At 39.3% G+C, this 15,618-nt stretch overlaps 1 protein-coding gene across 1 annotated transcript in view; it reads right to left on the bottom strand.

The window, feature by feature from the left end:
• The window catches only part of SLC35F1 (solute carrier family 35 member F1), a gene marked incomplete at its 5' end in the record, with an annotated part of 79,253 nt that extends 65,541 nt beyond the window's left edge, over window positions 1-13,712 (bottom strand). The window contains one exon of the mRNA XM_019629332.1: window positions 13,575-13,712. Coding sequence (XP_019484877.1) covers window positions 13,575-13,712 — 138 coding nt within the window. The remainder of the gene's footprint in view (window positions 1-13,574) is intronic.
• Window positions 13,713-15,618: the final 1,906 nt, after the last annotated feature.

The following is a 15,618-nucleotide window of genomic DNA, read 5'->3' on the forward strand; positions in this document are numbered from 1 at the left end:
TTTTTATTGTCTTAAAGTATTCACATTGGAGGAAGCCATGTTTCTACCATGTTGCCCAAGAGATCCAAACTGATGAAATATGTCATTGTGCTGATTCTTACAGCCATTTACCAGGAAATGGCCTCCTTTAGGAATTTAGATAAAGGTTTTCACCAAACTATTTTTCTTGTTTTTACTGATAAGGATTTAAATGTGTAAACTTTATGTTCCTCTGTGCCAGTTCATTAGAACTTCTTAGTTGTGAAAGGATATCCTCTTTACTATTTTCGATTCAACTCTCAAAGATTAAAAAAAAAAAAAGAAAAAAAAGACACTACCATGTGCTGAAAATCTGGGACAAGTACCTAGAAATCTAGGTGAACACTGGAAGATACAGTTAATGAGGCGACACACGCTTTCTAGCTCCGCTGCAGGGAAATCTGCCTTGGGTTGAGAGCAGAGCCGTCCCAGAGGACAAATTCCTTCTGGGTGAGCATCATTGGAGCTTTAATCAGCTTTAGAAACAAGCTCTTATTATCAGCAAACTGGATTCCAAAAGGAGAAAGCAAGGAATGATCATTTCCTCGCGTCTACCATATAGCAAGGGCAATGCGAGGTTCTTATTTTTCCCATTTTACAGATGAGAAAATGGAGTATGAAAGATAATAATAGGTACCTTACTTGAAGTCACATGGTGGTGTCAGAGCCAGTATGTGATCTGAGGTCTGGCACTTTCCTTACACAAGGTGAGCTTAAGCAGTCCAGATCCAGGTGGAGTCGCAAGTGTACAGGAGCCAGTTACAATAACCATGGTCCAGGCTGGGTCAGCCTCAACTCAGTTTAGCAGGCTTGTGGGCTCTCTCTTACATAAAGAGCCCTCTGGGAAAGAGGGCATGCTCTGAGGGTGTTGAAGAAATAACCACGGGTGGTCTGCATTTTTTTATATTAAAGAAGGTGAAGGGTATAAGGAAAAAGTGTAAGAGAACTAGAGTTGTTTGCTTTTAGGGATGGGTCTCTGATGCCGTGTGGCTATCTTGAATGTTTTTGGAGAGGTGGTTGCCTTCAGCCAGCCAAGCACTGCTAACCTGCATTTCTTACTTATGGGATTCATGAGCATAAGAACATTAACAACAACATTAAAGAAAGTACACATTTCAAAGCACATATTGAAGGAGATAAACATTTTCTGATAACATATTAATTCTACATTAATGTTAATTTTGCATTCTTTTTTTATTCCTCCCAGCATTAAAACAGCAGGGAGAAACAATTTCAAGAGTTAGAGGAAAACATCTTGTACTTTTCGGGATCTATTTGTAGGTCTCATTTAGCTATTCCAGGTTTTGTTAAAAAAAAAAAAAGGCAAAATCAGATTTTCATCACTTTATACTTGTCACTTATTTATTCAGTCAGCAGGTATTTATTAAATGCCTACTGCATGCTCGGCATTGCTACAGGTGCAGGGTACACCAGAGTGAAACAAAACACTCTATCTACATCTAGGTCCAAGTGGACAGTTGTCAACAAACACACATTTGTTTCCTCCAGTTCACAGGCAGCTAGCTCCCTTCCCTAAGGACTTGCCTGGCACTGGAGGCGATTCTGCCTGCAGTTCTTTGGGACCCTCTCCTCTTGCTCCCCGAGGAACCTGACCCCAGCAGCTATCTGGTGTCCCTCAGGGATCTTCATTCCTCCCTCTCTGCTGGCTGTTTTCTTCTTCTGTATGGGCACGCCTAGATCCCACCCGTGATGCCTGATTGCTTTGTAGCTATTTATCTTTCCCCCCTCACAGCCAGGCTTCCTGAAAGATTAATCTGCAGTCACTGCCTCTGGTATCTTGGCCCCATTCATTCTTCAGGCTACATCAATACTGACAAGTCCCTTCTCCATGATCACCAAACCTGCATTGCACGGCCACTTTTGACCAAACTCTTCTGCAGCATTTGGCATTACAGAACACTCTCTCCTTGAATTCTCTTCTGTCCTGATTTATCTGTCTTTTTTCCCTCCTATATCTCCAGCCCTTCCCTCCTTCTGTCTTTTTATGGACTCATTTTGTTCTTTTTGTATCTCAAAGTTGGTGTGTCTGAGGGTTCAGTCCTTAGCTCCCTTATTTTCACATTCTACATATGCCACCCTTGGGCTGTCACCCACCTCTTACTTCCTTTCCTGCCAAGCTTCCTGAAGAGTTGCATTCAGCTACTGTCTCCATCTCTTCAACATCTATTCAACCCCTTAACTCAGTGCAATCTGGATTCTGTGCTCCAAATTCCATCAAAATTGCTCAAAAATACATCCCCTGTTTTGGAACTCAGCAGGCACGTTTTAGTCCTTATTTTACTCAGTGCAGCATCTGACACTCCATATAGGAAAAAATAAAGCAGGGGAGAGAATAGGGAGTGTGAATGGGCAGGAGATTGAGTGATTTTAAATAGGGTGGGCTGGGAAGAACTCACTAAAAAGGTAACATTTGAGCACGTCCATAGGTGCTTACCACACTGACTGGCAGACAGTAGATGCTGAATGAATGAATGAATGATGTTAAGGCAATGAATAATGAATGATGTAAATTTCTCATTTGGGGAGATTTGCTGTCATTGAGGTTATTTGGTACTGCCTAAAGTTGCTTATTGAGATGCTTTTGGCCATGAGTAGCTGAAGGTAAGCACTTTCTGCAGGTGCTAGTTCCTATCTCTGGCTCAGGTGGTGTCACGACTCCTAAACTGATCACAAAGCCTCTTACTTGATGGCCCCAGAAAGTGCTCAGCCACACCCTGTTTTCCTGTTCAAGGGCTCCTGCACTAGAAATGGCCCCCAACCCAGAACATAAACAAGAGGGAGAACAGGAAGAAAAGGGACAAAAATCACTCCTGTTATTTTCTCATATGTTGGTGTTTTTATGAATTCTCATTGTCTGAGTCTTAAAAAAATCTCAGCAGCTTTAAGATTATACCCCTTCAGCCTTAAAGCAGCTCACAGGCTTTTACTGATTTATGATTGATGAACAAACACATCCCTTCAAATCCATTGCCAAGGGGAGCAGGCTATGCACGTTTCTTTCTTTTTCTTTTCCTAGGTGCAAGGATATCTTCCTAGTTTAACCATTTATTGCAGGTGAATTTTCGGTAGTGATTGAGTACTTCTGTAAATGCAAGTAGTCACGGCATGGAGTGTCCATAAGCATCTGTCCGTGGCAGGTAGCACCAAGGAGCCCATCCAAGCACCACAGGTAACACTGGCATCTTGGTAACCACAGAGAGTGGACAGCTCCCAACAGGATTCTCTCCTCAAAGAATGGAAACATGAACACACATGGGAAAGGGAAGCCTGCTCTTGTACCATGTTTCTGGGTTTTTTGAAGAAGGCCCTCAAAAGGTTAATGCCTTCAAATCTATTAATACCTGGGGTTTGAGGAGGAATTAAATATTGTCTCCAACTGCATTAGTTTCCTACTGCTGCTGTAACAAATGACCACAAACTTAATGCCTTAAAACAACATACAGTCATTATCTTATAGTTAGGAGTGCCAAATCCAAGGTGTTGACAGAATTGTGTCGCTCTGGAGGCTTTCTTGGAGGATCTTTTTCCTGCTTCTAGGGGCTGCCTGCATCCCTTCGTTTGTGGCCCCTTCCTCCATCTTCAAAGCCAGGACTGTAGCATCTTCAAATCTCTCTCCGACTCTGACCTCTGCTTTCACTCTAATTCTTTGAGAGTAGGATGGAGATGTAAGGATGGATGGATGGATTTATGTATGTATGTATGTATGTATGTATGTATTTATTTGGAAAGACCCATAATGCTGGATTAAGCTAGTTATAACTTCGTGGATCCAAAGGAAGGATAAGATACTTGCATGACTTAAAACTGGCTCTGAAGATTTCAAAAGGGAGATTCTAAAATATTTGAACAATGATAGCCACATCAGAAATAAGTACATTATAATAATAAGATAAGCACTTTAAAGTATAATATTGATTTTAATGTATACGTTTTGCTATTTACTAAGCCACTTAGTTGAATATATATATATATATATATATATATATATATATATATGTGGTAAAATACTGTTATTATTTCAAGGAAAGTTTTGTTTGAAAAGTAGAGAATTTTTATGGGGATAGATGTTTCTGATGAAACTATTCAGAGCTTGCTTCCTCTTAATTCTCATGTTACATTGCATAAGCTATTTGTTACAAATGGACTCTTTCAAGTCTGCTATCTTTTGTTATTGTGTTCTCTAATTAAATCCTTTAGGAAATAGCATTGTTTTTTAAAATGAACCAAAACTAGATCATTGGTTTTAAAAAATGCTCAAGTCTTGTATCCAACACACAAAAATCTTTATAACCTTGTTTCAAGAAACTGGGGAAGTAATTACCTGGAGAAAACTATAAGAAATTAACAATGATATTTATCGAATTTTGCTTGGAGCCAGGCAGGGGAGATGACTTAAAATAAAAACATGATTCCAAATTTCTATCAAAAGATTTCATAGCTATAAAAATCACTTAAAGGCCAAATGAACACTTCTTAGCCAATGAGCATACCTAATTTGGCAAGATCTTAAACAAGACTAATTGGAACACTCTGACTTTTTTAAAAAATGTAATTAAAATTAGTTTCTATTAAGTTTTAGAATTCATAAAGAAAAATTTGAGTTTTAAAATTCTATTTACTTGGCCATTATAGAACTTTTGTTTTAAATGCTATGCTTTCTCTCTCTCTGAGTGTGTCTGTCTCTCTCTCTCTCTCACACACACACACACACACACACACACACACACACACACACACACACCTAGGTGTGCTCACTAAATCTATTTGCAATTGCTTACTTAATTAAAACATTGAGTAAAACTGTTTATTGGTACAATCATGGGGCCACAATTCCAACAATTGTATTCTGTAGAGAGCATTTTATGTTCAGGAGGCCTAAGGCAGTCAGTGGTTAGCAGATGAATCTGTATGACCACAAAGGAGCCTTGGGGATATCCAAGGTGGGGCCTCCTGTGTCTTCCCATTTGCCCAATTCACCTTTATCCATCAAATATGACAGGTGAGGTAATTTGGCCACTAACTCTGAAAAACATGAAACTTTGTATGTGGTGTAATGTTAGACTATAAGAGTGTTTCATTTTTCACAAACTAGTATATGGAAAGAATTCCTAAGAAAATAAATAGGAGTCATTATCCATTGTACCAAATAATTTTTCAATTTCTTAGAAGAACGACTCTGCATTTCCCAGTGTGTTAAAAATATAAATGATTTACAAAAATGTATTTGTAAATATTATTTCAGAAGCCTGTTCATTGCAGAACAGGCGGTATATCTGTACCATAGGAGAAAAATATTGATTTTACCTGTCAGGCAACAGCATTCCAGGGCTTTAAGGTTTGTTTGGCCCCTGGAACTGTGAAAAAACTATTCCAAACAGGATATCATATTTGCTTGTACCATTTCTCTTGATATTTTCACTCTAATACAAAGTGGGTTGGAGGAATTTTATTTGTACCTAGCAGCAATTTCATTAATCTTTATGAGATTTCACCACTATCGACCAGCAAATAGTCTAACCTGGGTAACAGAGTAATCAAACAGTGGCAAAGCTAATTGGAATGTGGGCTTCCTAACCCTCTCTTTGTGTCTCCAGCAAGTTCTTTCATCTAGATCACTCTGCATGCAACTGAAAATTTTCATCACCCTTCTTAAATTTTCTATCCAAGAGAGACAGTGCATGAGAGGATGAGATGGGTTAGGCAACACGTATCTTTTAATTTTTTTTCTTAAATTGGATCAATGGAAAGAATACATGAAGTGGAAAATATGTGAATAAAAGGAGCTTTATATATATATATATATATATATATATATATATATATGCAATTTCCATATAAGGTAGAAAGGAACAGTTGCCATACAGAAAATGAAGATGAAGACGTAAACAGAGTCATGCAAGATGGGATCAAATACATGTCCTCCTGTCTTGCAGGCACGGCTGTTCTAGAGTATAGAGGAAGAGAGAGGGGTGCCTCCCTTGCTTTCCATTGGCTTTACCTGATGGCATCTGGGGGACCAGCACATGGGCCCAGCGTCAGTGAAAGTAGACACTGAAGCTCCCTTCTGTAAAAGGGAGTTCTACAGAACACATTTAAAGGTAGGTTTAGTGATGGGCATAGGAATGGAACTAAAGAGACATTGAAGAGAGCTTTAGTGCGTTCCTCTGATGATGTGCAAAGATCTATGACCTATATCAGGACAAAAGGCTGACAGAAAACTGTGCGGCACCCAATCAAATATTTAGATTTGAACTGCTAGATATTGAAGTTATTTTCACAATCCTGAGAGTAGGAGGTCCAGATCTAAGAAATCTGAGAGATTCAGAATATCATGTTCACTTCAGGGGTCAGGGCTTTGCTTCTGAAAGCTTTACCTGTAAATGTACTTTAAAATACCTCTAAAATAGTCATTAAACTGCCACAGCCCTGCAGCAGGAACAGGTAAAAATAGCAAGGAAAAATAAGGAAAGATAGTCTTAAAATCTGAGCTCATAATTGTAAACTCATGCCCACGGGACTGTGTATAGGCATGCTTTCTTTCTGGGCTCACCCACAGAGGCGGAAATTCAGGTTGGCCACAAATAAAAAGTAAGCTTAGTGACTTTCTCTCGTGTGTCATAACGTCTTGGGTATGGGACCATTGTTGCTGGAAAGTACTGCTCTCCTGTGTCTCCGCTGAGCTGAATACATGCTTTTCTCATCACACTACTATTTGTATTCTAATTGTTAATGTAGCTGCCTATCACCCCACAACAGGGCTCAAGGCTGAGCAGTTGTTGTGTGCCCAGCACTGGCACTTTTTTAATCAGTAAAGGAACCTGTATGCCAAGTCTAGTCACATATTTAAACTTCAGATTCCAGAGACACATCAGAAGAGACACATCAGAAGATACAAATTACCCAGCCTTTCTCTGCATCTGATACAACTTAATTCTGAGCCTAACTAAAATTCAGGAAGTGTGGACCCAGAATGGCCTGCGAGTTACATAAAGTGATGAGATTAACTGTTGCATGTGCATGGCGTGCATGTTACGCGCGTGTTGGAGGTGTATGCCATGTAGAGTTGGTCAGGGTTGGAAATCACACTGCACACTGGGCAGACTGGCTTTCATTTTGCTAACATGCCCAAGTCAGAGGAGTGGGCAGGAAGAAAATACTCCAGGTGAGGGCGACTTCTTTCTTGTTCTTTGATCCTGATGTCCTGGGAAGAGCTCTGAAATATCTACTGTGTGAAGGAGGGGATGCCTTAGTGGCATAGACCCCTCGGCACAGTTTTTAGCAAGAGTATTGGAAATGGTTTCCAATGTGAGTTAATTACCAAACGATCATGTCTGAGGAGACCTGCTTTCTTCTTATTTCACTAGTTTCATCTGTTTGCATTTTATAATAGTACTACATGGCTGAAGGAAGATGAATAATCTTTGGCAAGAAGTCATACAGCTGATATTTCTACTGAAATGGTTCATATAGCACAGCTATATAAAAATAGTACAGCTTTTAGAATTTATCCAAATGTCATTGCTAATCTGTCTCAAAGTCACAGGCACAACCTATTTATTCAAGAGATACAAACCCAAAAATGTATCTTTAGAATAAAATCTTTATCAATCCAACATCATGGTGTTAGCATCTTTTTACTTTCTAATAAAGAAAACAGCTGGGCTTCTTCATTGCAGTGTCTCTCTTTTGTTATCTTTTTCCTGAATAAATGTTACCTTGTTTGCCATTGTTAACTTTCTTTAGCTTCTGAGTATAAAGGCAAAGTTAAAAAATACTTTTTTCCAAAAGATGTTCAACATTATTAGCCATTTGGAAAATGCAAATTAAAACCACAATGAAATATCACTACATATATTTTTGAATGGCTAAAATAAAAAAAAAAATAAGATTAACACCAAATGCTGGTGAGGATGGGGAACAATTAGCTCTCTCATCTCTCATATATAGCTGGTAGGAATGTAAAATGATAGAGCCACTCTGGAAAGTTGTTTGACAGTTTCTGAAACCAAATAAGTACTCTCCATATGATCCAGCAATTGCCCTTTTGAGCACTTACCCCAGAGAAATGAAATCTTATATTAACACAAAAACCTACACATGAATGCAACTTTATTTGTAAAAGCGCAAAGCTGGAAACAATCCAAATATCCTTCAACAGGTGATGGTTAAACCAACTTGGTGTATCTATACCATAGAATACTACTCAGCAATATAAAGGAACAAACTATTGATACACAAACAATTTGGGTGGACTTAAGGGCATTATGCTTAGTGAAAAGCCAATCTCAAAAGGTTAAACACTGTGTGGTTCTATTTTATATGGCATTCTCCAGCTGACAAAATTATATAGATGGAGAATAGATTAATGGTTGCCAGATGACAGGGATGAGGGTGATGAAATAGGTGCAATGTCACAGGGGTCCCATGAGGGAGGGGTGATGTTCTGCCTCCTGAGTTACACAAACCCATACAGGCATGCCTCTGGACATACTGTGGATTTGGTTCCAGACCACTGTGATGGAGAAAATATCACAATATGGCAAGTCACAGGGATTGTTTGATTTTCCAGTGCATATAAAAGTTATGTTTACACTGTATTGTAGTCTATTAAGTTTACATTAGCATATGTCTAAAAAAATGTATATACCTTAATTAAAAATACTTCATTGCTAAAAAAAAAGCTAACCATCATCTGAGCCTGTTGAAAAAATGGTGCCGATAGACTTGCTCGAAGCAGGGTTGCCACAATCTTTCAATTTGTAAAAAATTCAATATTGCGAAGTGCAATAATGAGGTATGCTTGTATGTGGGATCAAATTGCATAGAACTACACACACACACACACACACACACACACACACACATAATGGAGTGAAGGAAAAAGGAAGGAACTGAATAAGGTCTGTAGTCTAGTTAACAGCATTGTACCAGTGTCAATATCCTGGTTTTGACATTATACTAAAGTCATATAAAATGTCACCATTGGGGAAAGCTATGTGAACAATTCAAAGAACTCTATATTTTTGAAATTCCCTGAGTCTATAATCGTTTCAAAAATATATAAGCTTCATTTATCAATTTTTCATGACATTTAATCATAAGTTTGGTGATTGAAAAAGGACAAGAGGATAAAGCAAGGAGGGGCTCTTCAAGTCCTACATCACTGTTGTTAAGAGAATCAGAACACAGAAGTATTTGGTGCCCTGCCAGCTACTATACAGACTGTCTCATTGAAACAGAAGTGCTTTGAAAAACAGCTGTTGGGTTACGTGCTGTCATTTCTTTCTTCAGAAACCATGATTCTCCTCTCTTTTACCTGTAAAATTAAGTCACACTCTTCATCCTGGCATTGAAGATCTCCAACAATATGGCCCCGACTTAACTTTTTGGCTCTGTGTTCCTCTGTTTGTTTATGTGCACCCATTGTTTCAATCCGTTCTCCATACCACAGCCTGAGTTGTCTGTAAAACTCAATTTTGGTGTTTCATGGCACTTGAGGTAAATGTTCAACTCCCTGACCTGGCCATCAAGACCCATGGACTCTGGCCCCTGCCTCCTTCTCCAAGCCATAGCTTCCCACTCTCCTCCCCACTCTCCATGCCCAGACACGTGACCTTGTCCTCAGCCTCCTCCTTGCTGTGGTCCTTCCCACCACAGGGCCTTGAGCATGTTGCCTTCTTTGCTTGAACCTCTTTCTTTCCCATCCAGTCCTCTACTCCTCTTTCAGATCTCAGCTCAATCATCTGTTTTTTAGGGAAATCTCCAACCTCCAAGTTTAGGCCAGGTTGTTTTTACAAATGTTCTCATAGAACTGCATTGCTTTCTTTTAGAACACTTATCCCCAGTTATAATGATATATCCATTCATTTGGTTATTTGACCAAAGGCTGTCTTCCCCATTTGACTGGAAACTCCATGAGAATACAGACAGTATCTATTTTTGCTCACAAGTGTGTTCACCACCTAATACACTGTATTAAGCATACAAGGATTCAGTAATTTTTTTTTAAGTGACTGGATGAATCACACTGGAATAACTGTTCTCCAACCATATTCCTCAGGTTTCCTGTCCCCAAGGTTCAATCATGCTCTTCACTGCAGGTGCAAAACTATAGTCACATTTTATCCTCTCTATATTTTACCCCATTGTATAAACTTGCTAAATGGGTCCTTCCTTGCCTTGGAAAATAAACCTCATTTCTGCCTCCTTTGAAAACTGTAGCACTTAGGTGTCTGTTCTCTTGCAATATGTGGTGTTATTATCATAGACTGTGCCTCTTATCCCCTTTACAAGTTCATAAGCTCCTGGAGTGCAAGATTGATTCATTTCTCTTTATATCACCTGTGATAACATATTTTCCAGATTCTTAATTAATATATTTTCCTTATTGATAAATAAGCACAAAAACTAAAAACTGAGTACATAGTATGTGCTCAATTAATATTTATAGACACAGGGAAAACCATTAAAGGTCCTTGTTTGTTATACCGATTTGCAATGAGTAAACAGAATCAAATTACTAAACAGTACTACAGGCATGGTTTCCTGAGCAAATGCCTTCTGTTCTGACCATTTATTATTATTTTTTATTTTTTAATTTTTTTAGCTGAGCCAACCTGCCAGCTGTTGGCAGCTCAGCTCGGGCTGGGACTCGAACTGCTGTTGCTCAGAGCTTGCACTCTTGAGCAAGCTCTAACCAACTGAGCCACTCGGTCCATTTATTATTTTTTAATAGGTTTATTTGTTATAGCTGGCAAATGGTTCTAGAACTGTGAGACTCAGCTTGCTTTTTCACTTCCCCCTATCCTTTACTCCAGAAGTTACAATGAAAACCTATTGATATTTTAGTGGAATTATTATTTTCTTGTCTTTCTACAGAATGAAAATAAACTTTTCATAGAATGCAGTATTAAATAGGGTGTCAAACAGCTAATTTGAGCAACGTGTCTGAGTGGATTAGTGGTGGTATATAACATGGATTGAACTAAACACCTGAGGACCAGGGAACCAGTTGTTAAGAATAAATTATCACTGTTAACAACAGCAACAAACTGAAGAATTGAAAAAAAAATTTTTAAACCTGTAGGACTTAAGAAACTAGCAATCGGTTGTGACTTTTCAGTGCTTAACAGAAAAAAACAAAAGTCAACTGTATTTCCACAGAGGGAAGTCTCCTACTCATTCTCCCCTAGGTCCACTTATGATTTTTTTTTTAAGATTTTTATTGGGAAATTGGGGGGATTGGAACAGCGCTGGGGAATTGGGGGAAGGGGAACAGACAAGTTGCTGTCGTTTTGTTCTTCGGTTTAGTTGTGGAGGACGCTGCTTCACTGGCCCAAGTTGGCACCATCATTGCCCTGTTCCCGGGTAAGGCAGATCAATTGCCGGCTTCTGGACGGCTGCTCACAGCGGCTGCTGCCTACACACGGTAGCCCATGGCAACCCACTGCCACAGGGGCTGCAGCCTACGCCATTGCCAGCAACTCACAGCAGCCCAGCTCCAGGTTGAGCTGTTGTTCAGCATCTTAGCTGTAGAGGGCAGTGTCACTGGCCCTCATATGTGGGATCCGAACCGGGGCCCTCTGGCATCCCAAGCCAGTTCTTAACCATCGCGCCACTCGGCCGGCCCCCACTTATTATTTTTGACTCTGGACTAATGGGTCCAGTTCTGCCATGAAGCTAGCTTTCCTCCCTTCCTTCTCCCACCATATCTGTATAGACATTCTGGAAGCCTCTACATTTAGGTAGAGAACTGCTGGGAATTTCTGTGTCCCCAAATACTGGAAATCAATGCAATTTAATTAACTTCTTTGAACATTTGTTGAATACCTAGTATGTGCTGGATTGTCTACTAGGTATTAGAGATTCAAAGGTGAATAAGAAATTATCCTTGCTGTGAAAGAACTCCCAGTTTGGTGGAGTAGACAGGGATATTCAACCATCATTCTTAGGTAAAACAAGTTGTAGAGACAGAGCTGAAAAACCAGGTGCCATGGAAGCACAGGAGAGAGAGACAGCTGTTGCCATGGCGGGGCTCCTGAAGTGAGGTGGGTGCTAAGCTGGTGTATGCGGCAGCACTGTGGTTCTTCTCCCAGCATCCATCCCTCTCACCTCGCCCTCAGTGGGTGACAGATATGTGATTGGGTGGGATGGATCTCACCCTGACTCTAGGAGTGAGTGCTGACTGATGAGCCTGTGATGCTCAACCAGAGATGGTACCTCTCTGCTAGAGGGCATTTAGAAATCCATGAAAACACTGTTGGTTGTTTCAAAGGCTAAAAGAGATGCTTTTGGCATTTAGTGGGCAGAGACTAGGAATGTTAAATGACAAGTGAAGTAGAAAGGGACCCACATCATGAAAAATTGTCCCACCCAAAGTGCCAGTAGTAGTTCTATTGAGAAACATTTGTCTAAGCTAGTCAGCTCATCCCGCATTAGTTCAGGGGGTCCAGATCTATCCAATTAGCTCACAGCAATCCCCTGCCATTAGTGTGGTCCAATCAGAATAGAGCTCCAGAAGTCTCTTTAATGGTTGTGGGTAAGCATTCTTTCTGTCTCTCATTGGGCATGCAGGAAGAAGCCTGTAGCCCCATCTAAATCTTGTTTAGAGAGCTCCCTATTCAACCTATATAATCTAAATTTATTCAGGTGGTTTGTTTGCTTGTTTGTTTCTCCATTTTTGTTACTGTTGTTTCTAAGGAAATCATTAGGATGGCAGAAATGTTGTTGAAGTATCAAATCTAAGTAATATCGAATATGCAAACAATGCTTTGTTTTCATCCTGGAGCTTCAGAATGAGTATAAATTTATAATATTGCCATAAAAAGAGAAACAAGGGTGAAACAAAAATACTCAAGCTTATTTATGGTATTAATATAATGAGGAATATAAGTGGTGTCTGGTGGAAATTGTAAAAATCTAAGTTAAACTTGCAATTGTGTGCATGCGTGTATGTGCACACACATGTGTGTGTAGAAGTACACATGAAGTACTTCTACACACACATGTGTAGAAGTAAAAGTGAGAGGAAGGGAGAACGCAGGGGCTATCTTCATGCATAACACATTTTAGGAATTTAAATCTTGTCCCTTCAGGAAAAACTCTGTACCTTTAGGTTGCAAAATCTCTACATTAAAGAAAGCTAAAAGAAAAGATTATTAAGCACTTTGATTACTTAATCAGAGTCCATGAACACATTCTGAAATGTTAAAAGTTGAGATTAAAATAGATTATTTTTATGCTTATTAATCATTCTCCCACTAACATAAAGTTAGTATTCATCACTACAAATTATTTTTCTACCTAATCAGTGGTTACTATGGTGTATTAAGAATGAAGCAGAAAAAAGATGTCCAATTACACTTGAATTAGGAAAAATTAATAAGTCACAGAAATAAAGTCCAAGTTAATTTTTGTACAGCCAATTTTCCTCTTGTTGAAAAATTTGTAGAGTAGTATGCAGATTCACATTTGACTCAACTGAAATTAAACTGCATCTGGAAATTGAGAAAGTTGAGAAGGAGAGCCATCAGTACCTGGATACTGGTCAGAGTTGTGTACTGATAGGCCTTGACCACCAGGTAATTTGCTTCCAGGTCTATGAGTCCGAGGATCATATACTTCCACCATCTTCGTCGTAAAATTGCCAGGAGGTTTTCTTCTCCTGTGTTACAAAGTTGAGAAGAAATGGGTTAGGTTCTGAACAAATAATAAACTGTATATGTAGAAGGATTCTAAAAAGTTTAATTAAACAAATGAATCAACATGTCAAAGACTGAAATGTTTTTACTTAGCTAATAGTCTTCACTGTAGATTTGGCCCTTCAAATTGGTTTCTATGGCAGAATAAGTCTGGGCAGGTTTCTAGTTTACCATAAAAACATTTTCTCAAGAACATTTGAAGAAGACAAATTACATCACGCTAAAATAAAAGGAAAGGTGGGCCAGAAAGGCTGCATAAACACACAAAGTCAAAATCATTCTAAACTTTGGGACTGTGGTAAAATAGATAGAAATGGAAAGAGGGCAGCCCAATGAACCAAGGGTTATGCTTGGCAGCAGATCTATAGTAAGGCTCCAAGATGCCATCCTGTGTGCTTGTTCAGCTTTGAACATGATACACTTTGAATATTACACTCTGGTAGGTGTGGGTGATGGAAGAGGCAGGAATTTGGGGATCACTCTCAGAGGGAAGAGACCATATGCCATCAGACCAGGGTCTTAATACAGCCAGCAACTGTAATCTTCACCATCTTGCCTCTTAAACTGATAGCATCAGGACAGACTTCAAATCTCTTAGCTCTTAACCTTATTTTTTACATATTTCAGGCCTGAAATAAACCTTATATCTCAAGGGGCAATCATCGTTATTAATAATAATTGCTCTCTGGAGCCAACCTGTGAGGTCTTCATAGGCAATGTGGAATACAAAGAAATCTTAAGTGAATGGTGACTGTATTCATTATCTATTGCTGCATAACAGATTATCCCATAACATAATCGCTTAAAACAACAAATATTTACAACAAATATTTATTATCTAATAGTCTTTGTGGGTCAAGAATCTGAATTGTCTCTGGTTCAAGTTCTCTAAATTAAGTTGCAGTCAAGTTGTCAGCCATGGATGTAGCCTCATCTAAAGGATTGGCTGGGGAGGGATCTGCTTCTCATAGAGAGATCAAGAGCAAGAGAGAACAAGAGCGAGTGAGAGCGACAGCGAGAGAGAGAGAGACAGAGACAGAGAGAGACAGAGAGAGACAGAGAGAGAGCGATAGTGAGAGACAGAGAGAGACAGAGAGAGAAAGAAATCAAGATGGAAACCATAGTCTCTCTTATAACCTAATATCAGAAATGACACTTCTACCCTATTCTATTCTTTAGAAGAAAGTCAATAAGTCCAGCCCACACTGAGTGGAGAGAATTTCATAAGGGTGTGGTGTCCTTACTAGGAGGCAGGGCTCATTGGAGGCCATCTTAGAGGCTGGCTGCCTAGTGCCACACACCTTTAGTACTATGGCTGTGATTTAGCTGGTCCTCAAGAACCTCAACAGATTCCACATCCCCATCTGTCTCTGGGCCACTCTCAGAGCTCTCAACTCTTGATTCCTGCCTTTTGTTTTATTCCAAAGACTATCATATAGGTGGGCTTTTTAACCTTATGGAGACTTGTGAAAATGAAGCTTTCCAGTTACACAGAGCATGACAGAGTGGGTTGTGGCTAGTTGGCAACAATGGGGGAGAGGTCTCTCCATCTTTGGTAGCTATCCCAGTTTTGTAGCCTCATTTTCATTGCCACAGTCCTCATATCCTTTGCTCCAGGGACACTAAAATCTTTCTATCTCATTGCACAGAACTGCTAACTCCTGTTCATCATTCAAAATTTAGCTATTCTCTGATATTTTGCCTGACACCACTCCCCAACTGAGCAATGTGTACTTGGCTCTGTATAGTCCTGTCATATGATTGTGACTATTTAGAAATTGTCTCATTACTAAACTGGGAGTTTCTGGATGGTACAACATCAAATGGCATATATATATATATATATATATATATATATATATATATATATATATATATA

The sequence above is a fragment of the Hipposideros armiger genome, unplaced genomic scaffold (assembly GCF_001890085.2).
Source record: "Hipposideros armiger isolate ML-2016 unplaced genomic scaffold, ASM189008v1 scaffold_839, whole genome shotgun sequence".
Taxonomy (NCBI): domain Eukaryota; kingdom Metazoa; phylum Chordata; class Mammalia; order Chiroptera; family Hipposideridae; genus Hipposideros; species Hipposideros armiger.